The sequence below is a fragment of the Tachysurus fulvidraco genome, chromosome 5 (genome assembly GCF_022655615.1).
Source record: "Tachysurus fulvidraco isolate hzauxx_2018 chromosome 5, HZAU_PFXX_2.0, whole genome shotgun sequence".
In the NCBI taxonomy this organism is placed as follows: Eukaryota; Metazoa; Chordata; class Actinopteri; order Siluriformes; family Bagridae; genus Tachysurus; species Tachysurus fulvidraco.
In genome coordinates, this window is record NC_062522.1 from 31,042,551 (window position 1) to 31,062,276 (window position 19,726).

General features: G+C 38.0%; 2 protein-coding genes and 1 long non-coding RNA gene across 5 annotated transcripts; 1 reads left to right on the forward strand and 2 right to left on the reverse strand.

Annotated features, from left to right (window-relative positions):
- Nucleotides 1–521: 521 nt before the first annotated feature.
- On the reverse strand, nucleotides 522–12,429 carry map3k2 (mitogen-activated protein kinase kinase kinase 2). Its single transcript, XM_027159702.2, has 17 exons — nucleotides 11,981–12,429; nucleotides 10,258–10,330; nucleotides 10,018–10,130; nucleotides 9,896–9,936; nucleotides 9,195–9,294; nucleotides 8,765–8,878; nucleotides 8,371–8,452; nucleotides 8,032–8,162; nucleotides 7,851–7,930; nucleotides 7,692–7,759; nucleotides 7,503–7,595; nucleotides 6,971–7,192; nucleotides 6,698–6,846; nucleotides 6,226–6,357; nucleotides 6,003–6,132; nucleotides 5,585–5,762; nucleotides 522–5,273 (listed from the first exon to the last, which is right to left on the reverse strand). Exons 2-17 carry the CDS (start codon nucleotides 10,259–10,261, stop codon nucleotides 5,054–5,056), a joined length of 1,857 nt encoding a protein of 618 aa, XP_027015503.1. The 5' UTR covers nucleotides 10,262–10,330; nucleotides 11,981–12,429; the 3' UTR covers nucleotides 522–5,053.
- Nucleotides 12,329–15,274, forward strand: LOC113651073. 3 transcript variants are annotated; one of them, XR_007140544.1, is made up of 4 exons: nucleotides 12,329–12,452; nucleotides 12,651–12,797; nucleotides 12,964–13,048; nucleotides 15,146–15,274. It is a non-coding gene; the product is annotated as an uncharacterized LOC113651073 (long non-coding RNA). The 3 variants fall into 3 exon arrangements; XR_007140543.1 differs by having other exon boundaries at nucleotides 12,651–12,786; XR_007140542.1 differs by lacking the exon at nucleotides 15,146–15,274 and having other exon boundaries at nucleotides 12,964–13,088.
- On the reverse strand, nucleotides 13,079–18,628 carry LOC113651072 (cytochrome P450 27C1). Its single transcript, XM_027159703.2, has 9 exons — nucleotides 18,182–18,628; nucleotides 16,756–16,946; nucleotides 15,863–16,062; nucleotides 15,463–15,672; nucleotides 15,211–15,374; nucleotides 14,925–15,088; nucleotides 14,759–14,837; nucleotides 14,327–14,530; nucleotides 13,079–14,045 (listed from the first exon to the last, which is right to left on the reverse strand). The coding sequence occupies exons 1-9, from the start codon at nucleotides 18,413–18,415 to the stop codon at nucleotides 13,932–13,934; spliced, it is 1,560 nt and encodes a 519-aa protein (XP_027015504.1). The 5' UTR covers nucleotides 18,416–18,628; the 3' UTR covers nucleotides 13,079–13,931.
- Nucleotides 18,629–19,726: the final 1,098 nt, after the last annotated feature.

Below are 19,726 nucleotides of genomic sequence, written 5' to 3' on the forward strand. Positions count from 1 at the left end.
CTAATACTACTATACAATACACTTACTATACTACCAGTACTGCATTACTATACATATTAACATTACATGATGCAATGGGCTGGTTTTAATTTAAACATTACTTGCTTTGAAAAATGTAAAGATAAAGTACAACGTTTTAATCTTTTGTAAATGAAATAAATTGTAAGAAGTAGCAACTGTTGTGGTTTAAGTGGAATTTAACACTTCCAGACATGCGCTAATTGGAAATCGATCAACTCCTGGGTTGCCATGTTTCATCCTTTATTCGCTCTAGGCATCTTACTACCTCCTGCTGGTGATGAGCCCCCGTGGTGTTAATGCTCATTCAAACATTCATACTGATGTACAAACAGAAGTTGAATAAAACCAAGGTGAAAAATCTTTTAAAAATAAATTAGCATTTAACATACAGAATGATTTTGCAGTGTGTGTTATATATATATATATATATATATACACACACACACACACACGCATACTAGATGAATAAGTACTAGACAAACCAGAAGTACAAATAAATGTGAAATAAATATTTTTTTTATTATTTTCATTATCTTCATTATTAGCAACACTATACAAAGTGCCAGCTGTTTACAGGCAATCTCATGATGTCCAGCAAATTGTCCAAATCAGCTCTGCTTTCATAGCAGCTCACAACCTCATTGGGCCATTTGAATGCCTATCATGCATATAATCTCAAGTTTTAAAAAAAGAAAAAAATAAAATATATTTTTTATATATGTATATATAAAAAAAAAATATGCGTAGCACTGATATACAGATTTGATATAAACAGGCGTATTGGTCACAAACCAAATTGAATTAGAAACATGGCTTTCTCGTACCATAGACAAAGCAGACAGAAGAGATTTGAGCCTGATAATTGAACTCTGTCAAAAAGAGAAAATCTTTTTATTTATTTATATATTTTTTATTTTGGTTGTTTTTTTCCCCCCTTTTGGTTAGTTTTATTTATTTATTTATTTACTTTCTTTTCAGTTGTGTAGTCAAAAAGCACAAGGCATTGAGGACAGTGCTTTTTGCACTGGCGACACTCAAATCGGAAAAAAGCCTGACACACACACACATACATACACACACATACACACAAACCCATACAAAAAGTGCATTCAGGAGTGGCAGAAGTGGCACAAACACCATCTACATTTTGAAAGCCTGTCCTGTTAGTTAAGTGAAGCTTAGATGGTGATTAGGAATGAGTTGTTAGAAAGTGTTGAAAGTGTAACAACAACAAAAACAACATGGCGGTGGCTTGTTAGATCCTGCAGGTTGCATTTTAAACAAGTCACACAATAATGCAGAAATACAAGAAAACACAAACAGTGCCACCTGTAGTTCGATCGGTACATTCCTGCACAAGCTCGGCTCTTTCTACCACGTCGTGTCGGAGAATCCTGCTGTTCCCCGCTCGTATGGACATACAATCAAAAGCTTACACACACTTACACACGTGATGTGCCAAACATTCACTGGCAAAAGTATTAAATCAGTGTACAAATCAGGGTCTGAAAAATGTGCAAAAATTTCAACATGAAAAGGACAGACGGTCGTACAACCGTACATACGCTACAAACACCTGCACACCGCATACACTAACAGACACTGAATAATGCATTCTTTCCTTTTCAGGTCGAGTAAATTTAAACAGAAATCGTGAAACTGCATTTCAGCTGAATCTTGCAATTAGGTTAAGCACAACATGGAACACAATATAGCAATAATAAAAAAAAAAAAAAAAAAAGTGCTCCTGGCTCAGAGAACTGGAACGTACCAATAGTTACTGGTCTAAAGGAGGAAGAATGTGGAGGCATCTGGATTGTACCTGACCATGCATTAACCTGAATGAGGGCATCAACGTAATTACTGTAATGAATTCGAACAACCTACCAACAGGCTCTGAGTCTCTAACAGTAAACAGAAGAATCTGGAGTACAAAAACTGTAAACATCATTTGGAGTGGAACGGTTGCATTTTAATCATTATCGGCTCTGCAGAGGCTTTTTAAAAGCACCGGAGTTGAAGCTTTTTTATTTTCTTGTGGTTCTGTTCAATACTGTGCCATCTACACGATGGCAGCATTCAGGATCCACGCTATACAGTGCCGAAGAAAAAATCCAAACTACTTAAAGCAGAGTCTCTACAGCTTTAAAACTCATTACAACAGCCTTCACAAACACAAAAAAAAACAGCAGCCTAGTGCTAAGCCATAAGGTAAGTAGAACTGCTTTGAGGTGACGGCTTACAGTACTGCTTTTATAGTCGATAAACAGCTACTGAAAGATCGGCGAGTGAACACGCACCGTCACTTCACTGCCATTTCCTTTTAACAGGACTAAAAATGTGACTAAAAACAGCAGCGATTGATGCAACTCATCAAATTTAGCTTTCAGATGTAATAAGTTAAATAACTGTTACGACCAACAAGTTATTAAAAAAGAAAATATCTACCGTGCATTCACATCAAGTCCAAGGTTTTGTATGTGTGTGTGTGCGTATATACACATTACATACACACACACCAGTATATTAAGGGGAAATAGACTATCGATAAAAAGGCCATGTTTACATGCAATTGTTAACATAAATAAAATATTCAACCTAAATATGAGAGAGAGAAAAAAACAAAACAAAAAAAAAACAACTATGATTAAACTTAAAAGGTTCTCATTATTGTGACGAGAAAAATTTTGGATGAGATTACATGTAACACACACGTATAAGGAGACTTATCAGAGGGTTGAGTTTAAGTTAAATAGATAAATAATTGGTTTGGATTAGTGAAAATATCTGCATGTAAACATGGCCACAGATTTCCATGCATGAGGATGATCTCAGGTCAGCTCGGTCACGGTCAACAGGCAATACATCACTTCGTTACACTGAACAGATTTCGTACTTTGTTAAAAGGCTGAAGTCATTAGGGAAATTCAGCGCACTTGTAAACGGGTTAAACACACACTGATGCTGAAGAGCTTTGCCAAGACCTGGGACATGAAAAGGAAAAGATACTTGTTATGCAAATGCCAAACCTATAAAGGACTAATCTGACAAAACATTGATTTACATGTCTGCAAACAATAGGCAAGCAAAAACACTAATGCTGCAGTAGTGTGTGCAAGCAATCGTAAGATGATTTCTAAATTAATTGAAAAAAATATATATATTAATACCGGTCTCAAGACTTTTGCGGGATTTTGAGGTCAGTTTCAGTTAAAAAAGAAATAAAATAAATAAAAAATATGGTCAAGTACTGTTGAGTATTAATGAGAACTTGAATCACGTTGGGTGTTCTGAGGTCTGCTTTACAATGGAAAAAAAAAACACAAATCAACAATAAAAATTTTCATATTTTTTCTTCATATTGCATGGTTCTGTTAAAAAAATAATAATAAAATCAATAAAAAATAATACTATAGAATTCTTCTGGCTTCAAACAACATGGCAATTAAATGCATATGGATTAATTGTAATCTAAAGAAACCTGTTGTGGATTCAGTCATTCATCTATTTCAAATAAATAACATTCGATCTGCTGTTAAAGGAAAACTCCACCCTGAAGCATCATTACGTACAGTATGTTTCTATTGAAATATCTTATCATAAAAGACCCAAATTTGTACTGATTTGCAGCTCTTTGAGGTCACATTTATGGTCTGGTTGAAGAAAAAGTGAGAGCTTCGTTCCTCATTAACCGTTCTGCTGCCATGTTCAGCGTAGACATAAAGGGGCTGTTGCTGCAAACAGTGGACACAAAGCCACAGAATGCACTGCAGCTATAATATGACTCGGTTGTGCTGCGCTACGGCAGAAGTTACTTAGCCGGCTAATTCACGCCGTATGTGTTGGTGCTAATGGTTGTAAAAGCATGAAGGTTGAAGCTTTGGAAGCGCATCTGTCTGACCACCTTTAGGGAAATGTTACGTCCAACAGAATCGTGAGAACGAAACGTCTTAATACTTAAAAATTTTAAAAAATTTTCATTCAGGGTGGATTTTTCCTTTAAAAGACACGATTCTAGTCACTTGGCTCCATCCCCAGGGTGTGAGTTCTGGGATTTTGGCTTTCATCAATAAAGGTGTTTCAAAACGACCTCGGCTTACACCGAAGATTACGGCACTGTGTCACGGGAAGGCAAAGGAGTGCTTAAGGAACTGACCTGGAGTCAGTTTGATAATAAAGCAGTGAATGAGAAAAGGACAAGACTTAAAGATCTGAAGCTGAGTGATCGCTTGGTGTGGGAGCACAGGCTCACAAAACTGTTTCCACATACCCAAAAGGCACAAAGCAAAAAAGCAACGTTGATTGTGCGTGAAAAAATTAATCACTATCCTGCTTCACCCTACAGCTCAAAAATAGTGGCACTGTCTGATAAACCGTGAGCGTGGAGAAGGAGACGGCGATACAGCAAAAACTAATATTTGTACAGCATAGTGAGTGGGAAAATCTACAGTATAGATGTTGATGAAAGTGTGATTGTGTGTCTGTGGTCTGTACTAACTGTGCAAGAGAATGAGAACTTACAGGAGTAAAGCTGGAGTCCCAACACCCTGTGGTCTGTTTTTTTTCCCCCATTGATTTGCCTGGTTTTTTTTTTGTTTTGTTTTTTTTTAGCAGCTTGATGGCACACCAGCCCACTCCTGGGCTTAACAGTACATTCTGGGTCGTGTTGGAAAGAGATAGCCTCTCAGATTCATCCCATGAGCATAGAAGCTGACGAGATCGCCTGGAGATTAGTCTCCTAGTCCAAATTCGCATAACTCATAAGAAAGAAAAAAATCAACAATAACAAAACTCCTTTAGTCTTTAGGGGTACTTACCCCTGAGTGAAATTAAGGTGCAATGTTTTCATACGGAATCAAGCTGCTCCCAAATGCTATCCTCCACCAACAGAGGTGTTAAGCCCCTTTCTGCTAAGCTATATCCCCATTCTCTCTGGTCCAATGGGAGAGCTTTACAGCAGGCTGGGCGAAGTGTAAAAAAAGGGCAGACACTTAGGGTTGTCTCTAATCATTCAGTGATCGAGGGCGAGGGGTTAGTGAACAAACAGATGCCGTAATAAGTCCTCAGCAGCTGGCCGTTGTTTTGTTTCCACAAAAATGCGTTTAAGGAAGTCGCGGCAGTGGTCAGACACATGAACTGGGAGTGTAGGGTTGGTTGGTTGGGTTGCGATCTTAAAGATGGCCGCCATAGCCTCGAACTCTGCCCAAGGAGGACGCTGGGTTAGCATTTCAACTACAGTGCAGCCAACACTCCTGCAGTAATAAAAACAAATCGTTATTTGTACAAGTTATTAAGTTTTATTAAATCGTTAAGTTCGGATACACAGCGTGTTTATGCTGCTCGCTGTGTACAAGACACGGAACAAAGAGATGCCAATGGTTGCAAGATGAGCATGAATTGCTTAAGCAACAAAGAACAGTGTTCTAAAGACAGGGTTAATCTCCAGAGTAGGTAGTGTAAATGCTGTAAATACGTCATTTCAAAACGCCTATTATTAGCAAGTCAAAGAAAACACGTCCAACTCTGACTTTAATTTTCACACATTATAGGTATTTTTGCTTACCATATATCAGCTTTCCTTCCATAGCCTTCTCCACTAATGACCTCTGGGCTCATCCAGTATGGCGTTCCTGTCACTGACTTTATACCCGTTCCTGACAGACAGATGGTCTGCAGCCGACGACTCGCCCCGAAGTCGCCTAACTTCACGTTCCCAGCTGAATCTCTCAGGATGTTGGCACCTAACAGGAAGAAGCCAAGCGAGTAAAATACATCAAAAACAAATACAAGAAAGCATGAGCAACCAAACAAGGTCAATAAATTAACAAAGTAATGACAGCAACTACAGTAACTAATGCAAATTCATTCCAAATCGATTCCATTAAAGTATTTGACTGGTTTATGATTATGAAAAGTGAGCAGAAGTGTCACATCCTACCTTTATCCGTCATGTCAGAGTCGTGGGTGTCTTACGTTCTCACCTTTGATGTCTCTGTGTACGATCATGTTGCTGTGCAGGTAACACACTCCTTCCAAGATCTGCCGTGTGTATTTACGCGTGACGTTTTCTGTCAGCGCGCCATAAGACTTGAGTTGGTCTTTAATTGACCCCTGAGAACACATACGTATAAAAGCATCACATCTCAGAGGACGCTATCTCAGAGGTTAGGCTTCAGATGGTGTAAAAGATTTTGCAGTTTTTACCCCTGGCATGTACTCCATGAAGATAGAGAGAGTTCTTTCATGAGTATCCCGCAGGCAGCCATAGTACTGGACTATGCGTTCATGAAAAAGATTTTTCAGGAGCTGGATCTCACACTCCAACGCACTCACCTCCTTAAAATGTAGGAAGACCAACAAATACAGACAAAATGTCATAAGCACACATACATGCACATACATATAGTGGCTTGAATAAATACTGACCCGTGAATTTTTTTATAGATATTTTGTAGTGTTCCAAAATGTCAGTGAAATTATTACTGAAATAATTGGGATGATATGATGTGGCTTTATGTTAAATATCCCATAATATTCAAAGGTCACAACTGGTCAGTGTGTGAGTTAAGAGTTAAGCTTATTTACTATACGTACAGAAGGCCCTGTTACGCGTTTGAGTAAATTATAAACACTGCATTTACACTGCACAAGTATTGTGAATGTGTTGATCTCTAACCTTGCTGGTCTCTGGGCTGTCTGGGTCAAACTGAACCTGCTTGACGGCGAGTTCTCTGCCCGTGTCAGCATCGTAACAGAGGAAGACTCGACCAAATCCTCCCTGACCCAGCAGCTTTCCCAGGCGCCAGTTTGTGGGGGCACGAGGAGCTACACATACAAACACACACACACTATGTATAAAGCCCAAGCTTCGTGGATCGTGTCTCCAATAGTGCAACAGAACATAAAATAACCCAGGAACTTTACATTTTCAAACATTTATCAAACTTACAGCGACTGGGCGGGCTGATGTCCATGACAGAGAGTGTTGGGTTGGTGCTAGGGTTGGGTTCGATGTCGCTGCCACGGCGCCGACGACCTGGTTCTTCCAGTTCAGGCGAGAAGATGCTGCTTCCGCTGCTGGTGCTCGGGCTCTGGTCTGTCGGGCTGAAGCTCATGGGTGAGCGGAAGCCGTGGCCCTGTGTTCGCCGTGCTCGAGGAAATGTCTTACGGCCTGCAGTAAAAAGGGGGGGAATAAAATTTTACAGAAATTCTCATGAACCAATAAATAAATCATCGTTGTCCATCGTTGTCTGTTTTGTTATTAGATATTTATGGACTTCTTAAGCAGCTCATTATGTACCGTTCATCAAAAGACTCATTAGACACTACAAACCTTAAACCTAAAGATTACCTCACAGTTTTGGTTTTAAATCCCGATTTCCTTCCAACTTTTACAACTACAACAATGATCTCAATAGAAGCAATAACAATGACAGCAACATTAACTTTATTTGCATTAAAGTAAGTAAATAATCCCTCACCATCACTATAGTCCTGCAGACCAAAGGGAATGGGGTACCTCCGTGGATATGTACCACCTTTCCCTGACTTCTCAAACACTGGAATGTCACATTCTGAAACAACAAGACTTTTAAATTTTAACTAGTTCTTTTACAACTACTTAAGCGCTTTCTTTTTTATTTTTGTTGCTGCTGTATATAAAAGCTTACCCGTAAAGTCCTGATGGTTGTCTGGGTAACTCTGAGCTCGAGGCATGCGTGATTTAGGATAGCTATCACTATAGGATGAGGAAAATAAAGTCAACCCTAAGCCCCATTTTGAGTGTGTGTGTGTGTATGTGTGTGTATCTGTGTGCACTTTAAAAGTACCTGTCAAGAGGACTATCTAATGAAGGACAACTGCCTGATGCTGAATTCTCAGGACTGCTCATGGACAGTGGATCCAGCATCTATATTTACAAACACACACGTCACAGTTATTCTCTCTGATCCCAACAGGTGCTGAAGCTTGTTTTATATTTTTTTAAAAAGCCAATAAATGGGCCATTACCTGGTCCATGCTCTCAGGGATGAACTCTCCCTCGCTGTTGATGCTGGTGAATGAGCCATTTCTGGCCACCTGCTGCAGAGCATCAGGGATGTAGCCTGGAGGAGGAGAGCTGCGGTCTGTTGATTGAGATCCTGCACAGACACAGCAATTTGTATCCCATTTAACTAAAATTAACCTCATCCTTGAAAGAGAGGAATAAGCAAGACCGTAAAACGTCAAAACAGTCGTAGGCAGTAAGACACATTTGTCTTAATTCACAGAGAGTATGCCAAATCCAACCCACGACTTTATATTGATATATTGAGGCATGACTTTGATGCAATTTGACTCAGCACTGACCTAAAAGGGCCAGCATGTTCTTCCTGTCTGTGTTGTCCAGATGCTCGTGAGTCAGCAACATATTCATACCGGAGAGAGAGTTCTGATAAAGGAAATGAAAAAAGAAAAAAAGAAGAAAAAAAAAACAAACAACTAAGCAACGCAATAAATTATGTGAATACGATCTTTAAAAATAGAGGATTACATTCATTCTAATGCGGGTGTTGATGCACTTTAGGACATTCCCTACACAACATACTATGGTTCTCCGGAAACACTTTTTATATTATTCGTTTTTTTTGTTTTTGTTTTTAACAGTATCCATTTTACATAACGGTGAGTGAAATATATATAATTGTTTATACAAAATAATAATTTAAAATGCCATTAATTTTTAAAAGAAGCTCAGACTGACCTGAGAAGATGCTGGAAGCACCAGCAGTATCTTCAGACTCTTCATGTGAACAGAGCGATCCAGCAGCTCCACAGCTTTATCCAGATCATCTTGGGTGCTCAAAGGAATGATCAGCTAGAGAGAGCGACAGAGAAAGAGAGGGAGAGAGAGAGACAGACAGAGGGGGAGAGAGAGAGAGAGAGAGAGAGAGAGAGAGAGAGAGAGAGAGAGAGAGAAAGCAGGTACAGTTTTTTAAAAAAGGAGACAGAAAAGAGAAAGTGAAAGGATAAAAAGAATACGGTGAAATAGAAAAGAGGAAAATTATTTAAATTTTCCAGTTCATTTCTGATTAATTTCAGTAATTCCACTAAAAATGATTATGTCAGGTCAGATGCAAGGTCGGTATTAAACTACGAGGTCTGGTGTACATGTGCACACTGATCTCTGCTACCTCATTATTGGTGTAGTGCAGGTCCATCGTTTGACCAAATGCCACTTTAGCTTTGGCGCTTAGATCGTCCAGCCTGAGAGGTCGGGGAAACTGCAGGATCCTGGAACAAACAAACAGAAAAGTAGATTATAACATATTATAGAGTGTGTATGGACACACACAATAGAAATTATGTAATGTTTTCACATACGCACATTACATTCATATATAAAGACCTAAAGCTAAAAAGCTGTACTAACTATAGTTAATTCTGCATCTCAGCATTTCTTAAAGTGGTCCATAAAGACCCACAGACTGCACATTTTAGTTCTCTCCAAGCTTTCAACAAATCTAAAATGAGGAAATATGTACCAATAGCAGGGAGAGAGAGTAAATAAAATATTAACATACACCAAATAAACAGTGTATCAGAAAATGTATTCCTTCATCTTTGGAGCTACCAGGGGACTTTTAGATACGTTATGTCTTCATACAGGAAACAACATTTTTATTACCAATTATTGCTCTTGTGAAGCAAAAGACAAAAAGGGCAGAAAAAAATGGTAAGTAATTTTAGTATAGTATAGTTTTATAGTAATTAGGACTGATTTTTCATCACACTTACAATCTCAACATTTTATGAATGTCTTTTACAGATCATGTATATAACATCACATCCAGCAAATTGTGAATAAGAACTTTTTATAAGTTTAAGTCGATACCTCTTCTCTCCTCGGTACTCAAACTTCACCCGAACATCATTCTGTAAGGAAGAAAGCATATTCAAGTACATCCTTTATATCTGTCAAGTTCAGTAAACAAGAAATAGGAAAAATAAACAGACCTGGTTCTTGGGGGATGAGGCTTTAGGTTTTCCCATATCAGGCATGGCTGACCGGTTGGAGCGCTGCAGTTCAGCCAGATCCTGCATGATCGAGTTCAAAACCTCCTGTTCGTCTGGTGGGACAAACACAACCATTTAAAAATAAATCATCCCAACAAAGCACAATAAATAAATAAATAAATAACTAAATAACTAAATAAATAAATAAAAATGGAGACGACATTATGAATTAGTACATACCCATGATCACTGCTCAGATTTTGCCCCAGGAGTTCAGGAAAGAGGATTGGCCCATCAAATGGGTTCCTTTATCCTAAATATGCAGAGCACATTTTATAATTATATATTTTATATATAATTTATAAACTTCATAACTTCAACATAGAACTGAACAAAAGGTTAAAGTTGTTTTATAACATGTATGTATAAGCTGAGTCACTGCAGATAGAAATAATTTATCCCATTAATCATTTTTCCCTTTTAATAGCATCTATAACATGCTTTATATTAAACTGCAAAAATAAAATAATCACCTAAGACTGTTATATTCTCTAATATAGAAAATTCTTAAAATCTATTCTATAAACCTCACAACCTACAGCAGAAACTGAAGTTTGTCAATTGTGAGAGATTTTACTTGTTCTACAGAATATTACAAACTAGGGACTCATAGAAAACTTTTATTGGTACTTGTCAATACTCCCAGGAAAATAAAAATGCTTTGCATTAAATTGCATCGAATTAAATCTGTTTCTGTTGTTCTGCTAACAAAGAACTCCTTATTTTTAGGATACTATATGATATAAACTGTATCTTTAACAGAAAGTGAGGTATCTTTAAATTTAATAGCCAAATGGTCATTAAACATGAAAAAGATGAAAAAGTGCTGTGACTTGTAGCTTGTTTCACCAGTCTGCATGTCTCAGGTGTGTGTGTGTGTGTGTGTGTGTGTGTGAGAGAGAGAGAGAGAGAGAGAGAGAGATACATGTCACACTGTACTCATTAGATACCTCACGCTTTCTATTGAACATTACTGTTTGAATGTCCTGTTAAAATGTTTAGCATCATCAGTGTATGAATGAAAAAGTGAAAGAAATATTCTGACAATATTAAAAGACTACGTATTAACTATGCAAATTTATGCATGAAGTATGCAAACGTCTGCGTGCATAATAAATAGCTAATTACACAAAGTCTCGTTTGGATAAATAAACGCATCGGTGAACGTTTATGATATAAAGTGATAACGCTGACAAACAGTTTCGCTGGACTTCACTTGCTGTCAAAGTTTTTGTGTTAGCAATTTAGCCAAATTATGTTCGCTAAAGTGCTGCCAACTGGCAAAACCCTTAGTGACAAATACAAGTTTATTAAACAGACTTACAAGTGAACACTTTATAACCAGAAATTAACAATTATTAAATAAATAAACAAAGCCTAGAAGCAAACTAAGGCTAATGAACTAGCCTAACCACCTAGCATCCTCTTCTCATTGTTTAACCACTTAAAATAAAATTAAAATGTAAGTATAGGTCTATTAATGATATTAAGTAGTGATTAAAATATAAATACAACTAAACTACAGAAGAATTTGTCAGCTTGCTAGTTATGTGCCGTCCGTCATGTCGGCTTGCTAAACCGCTAGTATACTCATTAACGCAGCTTAAAAGCTATTCGGATGGTTTTTCAATCGTATTGAATATTAATAGGATTAAATGTTGCTACATAGAAAATTAAATTTGAATTAAAAGCCGCTGTTTAAGTAAAAAAAAAAATGCCGAAATAGAGTCAGGACTCGTTAGCTAGCGGCTACAGTTATGCTAACGTAGGCTTGCTAACAGCTAGATAGCTCGTGCAAGCCGAATACGCTCACTAAGAGTAAACGTGAAGTTTATTTACAGAGCTGTGAGAGAAAAGTGTGTAAGAGGAATCACGTATAAAAGAAAATAAGCGCGCTTCACACCTGGGTTGTCTGTGTTCGGTTCACTTCCTCATCCAAAACGGCCCTGGAAGTGCGGCCCTGGCGCAAAGCTAACAAGTTATAAAGTCCGTTTAGAAGTTCAACTTCAGCGCGAGGCCTGTGTTTATATCATATCTTAGCTGAATTAGCTTAGCATTTCGTAGCTTTGTATAATTCCTCCAGGCCATTAATTAACCGAACAGTTCAATAACTTATGACATTTGATGGTGATGTGTGTGTGTTGTGCGGTCGTGAAAATCTACATAAAACACGTCTAACGAACGACTTGGACAGCTAACGTTCAGCTATCAAGCGTTTCTCGGTCTGTTTTGTTTACATGCAAAAACGCTCCAACACGACACGAAACGATCCGAGACACCAAGCTGCGAATACGGTTACAGTCCGTGGAACAGGCCGAGCGATACACATTGTCTCAAATCTCTCCAAAACCCACATTTAGGTGCACTATACAGAGGTAAAAAAAATGAGGTCTAATTTAGTGCCCTAGGTTATCAAGGCAGAGTCGATTGAAATACAATCCTAGGTGACGCGCATATTTGCTCTCTACGTGCCTTTGATGATCGCCATCCAGTGGTCACCGAGGGTAATTAAAACAAAATCACCAAAAAAAAAGATTCATTCATTCATTCATTATTTCATTCAACCACATCAGGGTCTCCTGGAGTCTATCCACAAGGAGGTGGGGAGAACAAACAGAGGAACCTGGAGCAACAAAACTGTTGGGTTGTGTAAGAATTTAAAGAATGCTTCAAACCAGATTAGACTTCAAGCTGTCAGGATGATCAGAGGTGCTTTCAGGGTGATTTCTTATTGAATTAATATGATCCAAATCTCTGAATGGGGACAAGTTACAAATTTGAAATGATTGTATTTCACTGTAAAGATGTGAAACTGTATTATATTATCATTATTGTCATCATAATGGCATGCTATTAAACATGATTTACATATTCATGACATTATAGAGCACCAGCATGGACCTTTGATGGAGCATCTGAAGCTGAAGCTAGACACCAGACCGATGGTGAACATGATACAACAGGTGGAAAGGTACCGTGAAGAACTGAAGCAGGATGAATCTTAATGTCACAATCACTATTGGTCTTTATTTACACAAGGTAGCTGAACTTCCTTTGTTTCAGCATTATATATCCCACATCACTGAACACATTGGCACATAGTACAAACAGCTCTGCTCATTTCCTGGTCTTTAACAAAGTCCTTAAAGTGTTACAAATGTTTAATTCAGGTCAGTTATTCAGTAATTACACAAAAGGTTGTAGTTACTAAACTACTGCGCCAATTTTCAAAAGCAAGATATTCATTTTAACATATGAGAGGTTAAACCATCACACAACTCTAATACTGTCCTGTTTCCCTGTCACATTTAAAACTAAACTTCATAACTTCTTGCAGCGGGCATCAGATTATACACTATAATGATTATACATTATACACATCCCTGTGAACATACCTAGTGCTAGAAAAGTATGTAGGAATGAGATCAGAGGTTTGTATCTGTTTATTTGTACATATTTCTAGTGATGTGCTGCTTTGTGGATTGCAGTAAAATCAGGTAACACTGCTACATCCTGCTGTTTAGCTAGTTGCACTGCAAAATGCAAAAGAAACAGGATATAAATAGTCGACAATCAACTGTGCTGTAGTTTCATATAACACTCCATTATCATGCGGTTGCTTGATTAGATTAACTTTGTTGTTCTTTTTATGGGTAACATTATGAGATAAAAAATAATAATCCTAATGAAATGACCTTTATAGAAAAGTTTTTTTATATGGCTCATATTTGCATGGCTCAAAATAAGCTTTTTAAATCAGATTAAATAAGACATGTTATGGTTCACAAGGGTTTACTAAATAACAAACAGGCTTAGATATATGTATATATATTTAGGAAGGGGATGAGGGTTTATCAACGGTCGATAAACTTGACATTGATGGGGGCTGCGGGACACAGCAGGCCGTGAGTTTTGGCTCGGATGTCGCCTGTGAGAGGAGACACCTCGATGTAGAACTTCTGAAGGAGCTGGAAGAGGTAACACATGTTAGAGAACAGAAACATCTGAGTAAAACACATAGTACCGAGAAGTGATGTGCAATTAGGAAGACTTTCTAGAAATTCTATTCAGCTTATCAGCAGATCATGCAAGATGAACTCTAGTTAAACTTAGTCTGATACGACAGGTTTTAAAATTCATTTTATTTCAGCCAGATAAAAGTGAGCTGCACAGCTATAAATCTACAATACACCTATACACACGTTCTATTCCACTACACACACACACACACATACACACACACACACACCTGCGTGAGAGCCAGGTACATCTCGAGTTCCGCTATCCTCTTGCCGATGCAGCTCCTGATGCCGTAGCCGAAGGGAATGGAGCCGAAATTGTCCACTCGATCCGAAGTGTCTTTACGGAGCCAGCGATCGGGACGGAACTCTTCCGCTTCGGGAAAAGTCTCCTCATCCATGGAGGTGGAGTAATGACAAAGAGCCAATTGAGTCTGAAATAAGAGAGATAAATGGCTGATGGACATCAAATGAATTTTGGCTTCATAAACGTCATAAATATTGGAAACATTTCAAAACAATGCTTAGAAATTAATGCATAAAATAAGCCTGAATAATTATGTCTCTAACAACAACAGAGACTATTTTCCTTTAATGTAAAAAAATATCATTCTCAGAAAAATACTCTAGCAGACACACAAATATGCAGAACCAAGACATACCCCTTTGGGGATGAAATAACCTCCTACGATGAGGTTGTCCTGAGTGATTCGACCATTTCCAGGAAGAACAGGATAAAGCCTGCAGTCAACACAGAGAACTCAGTTACTGACACTTTCGCAGTTAGGAGCAGAAAACATTTCCCACCGGATAAGTGAAAGTTTGTACCGGAGTGTCTCCTTGACGAGTCCCTTAATGAGCGGCAGGTTAGGAACGTCATCTGCGGTTGGGACTCGTCCATTAAGTACACGAGTCACCTCCTCGTAGATCTGTTGTTGCACCATGGGATGCTTAGCTAGGAGGTATGTACTCCAAGATAATGTGAAAGAGGTCTAGAGGGTGAAGGAGAGGTTTGTTAAAGATGCTAACATTTCTCTTGTCTTTTCTAGATACATGGAGGACAACATGCTATGGCGCCATATGAAAATAGTAAACCATTGTTGAATAATCGTACCGTGTCCACTCCAGCCAAGAGCATTTCAGTCATGTTGGCGTAGATCTCCTCCAGATTCATCTCCTTGGTGACCAGCAGGTGAGTAAGCAGACCTCCTTTCACCTCCTCTCCCCTCTCCACCTTCTGCTTGATCTCTACTAGCTTTCTGTCAATATGGATCTGGCCTAGAACAAACATACAGACACAACTTCATTTGGTACACAGTCACCTGGCCACACGTACTCCTTCTCAGAATTCCCCCTCTGTACTTACTGAATTTGAAGAGGCCATCCCAGGAGTGACAGAACTCCTTCCACGGTTTGGGAATGATGGGTCGAAGCCATTTGGGGATGGCACCGGCATACATGGAGGTCTTGAAGGAGCTAAACATGAGATGGAGTGCCTCGATGTATTCCTGACTCATCTTGGGAATGTCATCTTCCAAGCAGCCCAGACGGGCCTCGTACAAGATGGTCGCCACACCTACGATTAAGGTTTTATCACAAAAATAAGCTCAATTGCATGAAAACCGATATGGAAAGCCAACAGTGACAAAAATAGTTCTTTTTCATTTTACAGAGAGTGTAAATATTACCAAGTTCCAAAGAACATGTGAAACATAAAGCATAGTAATTTTTCAGACACTTTCACACACACACACACACACACACACCTTCCATGGCGAATTTGAAAAACAGGTCATTGACGTTGAGGACTGTAAGTCCATCTGGCTGCTGGCTACGCAGTTTTTGCACTTTTACCACCAGGTCTGCCACCACTTCATTGACGTCATCTGAGAATACTGCGACGTCACGTGGACGCATGATGAGCTGTCGCAGCACACTGCGCATCTTCAGCCACTCGTCAGCCTCACTGTAGAAAGAACATCTTATTACTATTAGACTGCATTCACAAGGATAGGAATCTGGAAAACATTGCATTATATGAACATTGGCATTTATATGAATGTATGTTTTTAGAGTATAAACTTTATAAGCATTTATAATTTTTTGAATGCTCAGAACAAATGCAAATAAAAAAAATGAAGGGGAATGGACACAGGACATGAAAGATACACATTTGTTTCCGGTAGCAGTTACTTTCACCTAACAAACTTAGGTGAACTCTGCTCTTTAAATGAATTAACCTTTGTCTTATGAGCTAATAGATAACAGGAAGGCCCGACTCTTTGGATAGCAAAAATAACCAGACATGGAACTTTTATATTATAGTTTCATTATTACTGCTTGACACGTGTATAAACACAAACACAGCTATTTAGCTCATTTTTTGGTTACATTTCCTACAAATTCATGTCATCAGAATGGCCTACAAATACACAAAACCACAAAATACACCTTTCACCAATTGCACACAAAGCATACACCATCAAGGCATGTGAAGGTGATTTTTTTTTGCTGTTTTTGCCAACAACACTAAAAAAAATCCTCGTGAGCCGGTTTAAATGGTCGCCTGGTCATTACGACAAACACTTAAAAAATAATTCTACTCCAGAAAAGTAAATAAGATAAACAACAGAACTGTAAACTAGCTAAAGCTTCTTACGCCGAAATGAGGCCAGTGGTGTGTCCCCTCATGTCTCTGTACTCTTTCCACGACTCCATGTTGGCTCTCTGAGGTGCTACGCCTTCAGCCCTGAGCACCTGAGCCACCAAGTCTCGGTCTGCGATCGACACGACCAGCTGCGGCCCAAAGCGAGACTTAAAGATCTTCCCGTACTTCTGACTGTGCTCCATCTGAACATATAAGGAAAAGTAAAAGATGCTTATGAGACAGAATATTAAATCACTGACTCCACGTGATGTTTAACACATCAATCCTCCTATTAGTTCTGCTATGTCAACTTGAATTTCCTCTGCAGGGGATTAATAATATAATCTCTCTCTCCTTCCCTCTCTCCTTCCCTTCAGCACCACACCAATTTAATTATTCTTTAACCCTTAGCAAAAAGGAAAATGAGGGATTAGATACAAAATAAATTCTTCCACACTTCCACAATTCTTCAATATTCATGTAAAATGATCAAAACATGCTAAATCATGTAGTGAAATAAAAATGTTATTGAACAATAAAAATAATAATTATTTTTAAATAATTTAGTTAATGTATTAATTAAGTAATTAAGCAAACCTTTACAGTATATGCCTACTGTCTGACAAAAAGATCTCCAACTAATGCATGACTTAAAGGATTAAAATAAATGTATGTGACGCTTTTTAATCCACTCTTCTGTATTGCAATATTTTTTTTAACACAAACCCATTTGAACAAATGCCAAATCGTAATCATGAATAACAAACTTATCAAGGAGCTCTCTGAAGGCAGCATTTGGTCAGGAATGAGAGTTAAACTTCGTAAAAGCTATGCATCACAGATACTGATGGAAGTCATTGTGGAAATAATGTCTGGCATGTTTGCAGATGAAAAGAAAGAAATATAATAATAATAATAATAATAATAATAATAATAATAATAATAATAACAACAAATAAATAATACTGATGATAAATAATAATAATTATTATTATTAATATAATTATTATAAATATAATAATAATAATCATAATAATAACAACAATAATAATAAATATAAATAAATAAATTATAATAATGATAACAAATAATAATAATAATCATAATAATAAATTAATAATAATAATAATAAATACAAATAAATATTTAATAATAATAATAATAATAATAATAATAATAATAATAATAATAATAATAATAATCATCATCATAATCATAATCATAATAATAATCATAATATACATAAATGCATAGCACATACAGTTGGAGGTCATAGGAAAGCTATTTTAATGCTGAGTTGCTTTGTTTTTTAACCATTGGGGATGCTAACTTTTGCACCCACATGTGCATATGGTATGAATGTGTAATGCAATGGAACTTTCAGCCTATGAAATTTCTCGCTAAGTAAAATAAACGCTTTATTTTTATGTATATGAACCTGGATCTCGTGGATGCGGCTGAAGCCGTCTCTGTAGAAGAACTCGACGAGGTTCCCGATGGCGCTGGGACCGGGCATTTCCCGTAGGCTCTTCACCAGGCCCGCGTGCTTCAGCTCGGGCTCCTCCTGAACGGCGGAGTCGTACAGCGTCCGGATCTGCGGCGCAACCCGCCAGCAAGCGTCATTGCACACGGATTTGCGGCTGATACGAAGAAGCGCGTCCCTGAGAGCCATCGCTGTTGTTGAGTTGCTGAAAAACGACGTGTCAAACCTCAGAAGAACAAACAAACTTTCTTTAACACAGAAACACTTAAGGGGAAGTTCTCCAGAGTGGGCGTTTCAGAAGAAGAGCCAAGGACATCTGAAACCCCTGAACAACACAACCATCACTGCTTTCTGTATAAGAGGATAGAAAACTTTTCAGACTAATTCCAACATAACAGCTAGTCAGCTTTAAACTTTAAGCTCTTCATGATGAACAAACCTGAAGCTCGGAGAGTTCACCAACCCACAAACACCGTTTTTACACGTAGCCTGTAACGCAGGAAATATCCATTTTATTGATCTTCTGATAACAAATTCTTTTTCACAGCACTGTTAAACTCTCTAGCTTGATTGTACAGATGTTGTTGAACTTTACTTCTACAGAGATTTGTAATAAACACCTTATCGAACAAGCGTCTGATCGTCGATAAGGCGACGTTTTCAGCGACGGAAGGAGTCTCCAGTTTCAGGGCTTTCTAACAGTCTGTGTTAAAGTTTTCAGGATGGACGAGTTTGTGCTTTTTGGTTTCTTGCTATGTTTTTGTCTCAATAACTAACTTATAGGGGAGAAAAATAGTGGGAGATTGTTTGTTTATAAGCTGCACACGAGTGCGACGATCACATGGCAAATATAAATGTTTTTGTAAGAAATAACAGATTGTAGGCACCAAGATTCCACTCCAAAATACACGCCATCATCGGGGTATCAAGGACTGCCAATATACAAAGGGCTTGTGACCACATCCCGCTAGACAATAACGTGTGACAAATTTGAAACCAGGACACAGTCTTTACACTCAAAAACCCCAATTAAACGACAAAAAGGAACAACTTTGAGCAGGATTTGTCCAGGGTTCTTCTAGACTCCGACGAGCCCGAAGCACAGGTATTTTCTCCTTTCTCCTTCTATAAACTCCTTCTTCTATATTCAGATCTTCGCATTCATCCTTTTATTTTCTTACAGTGTACATTAAGCTGCTTCCTACAGGATTGAACATGAAAATATATTTTTTTTAATTAAATCTTGCCGAATTTGCAAATCCAAAATCACTCACATGAAATCAATTAATTCCCAATCTAAAAACTTTACAACTTGAAAGCTCAGGGATTATTTTATCCGATTTGGCAACCATGACGGTGTCCTGATTTCAACCGGTCTTCTGGGGCCAAATTCTTTGAAAAGAGTCATAATGCTAAAGCCAAAGATTAGAAGAAATTCTCCTGATCTGATTAGCTATAAACAACACTTCTTCCAGTTCAGTTCATAACATGATTACAAAA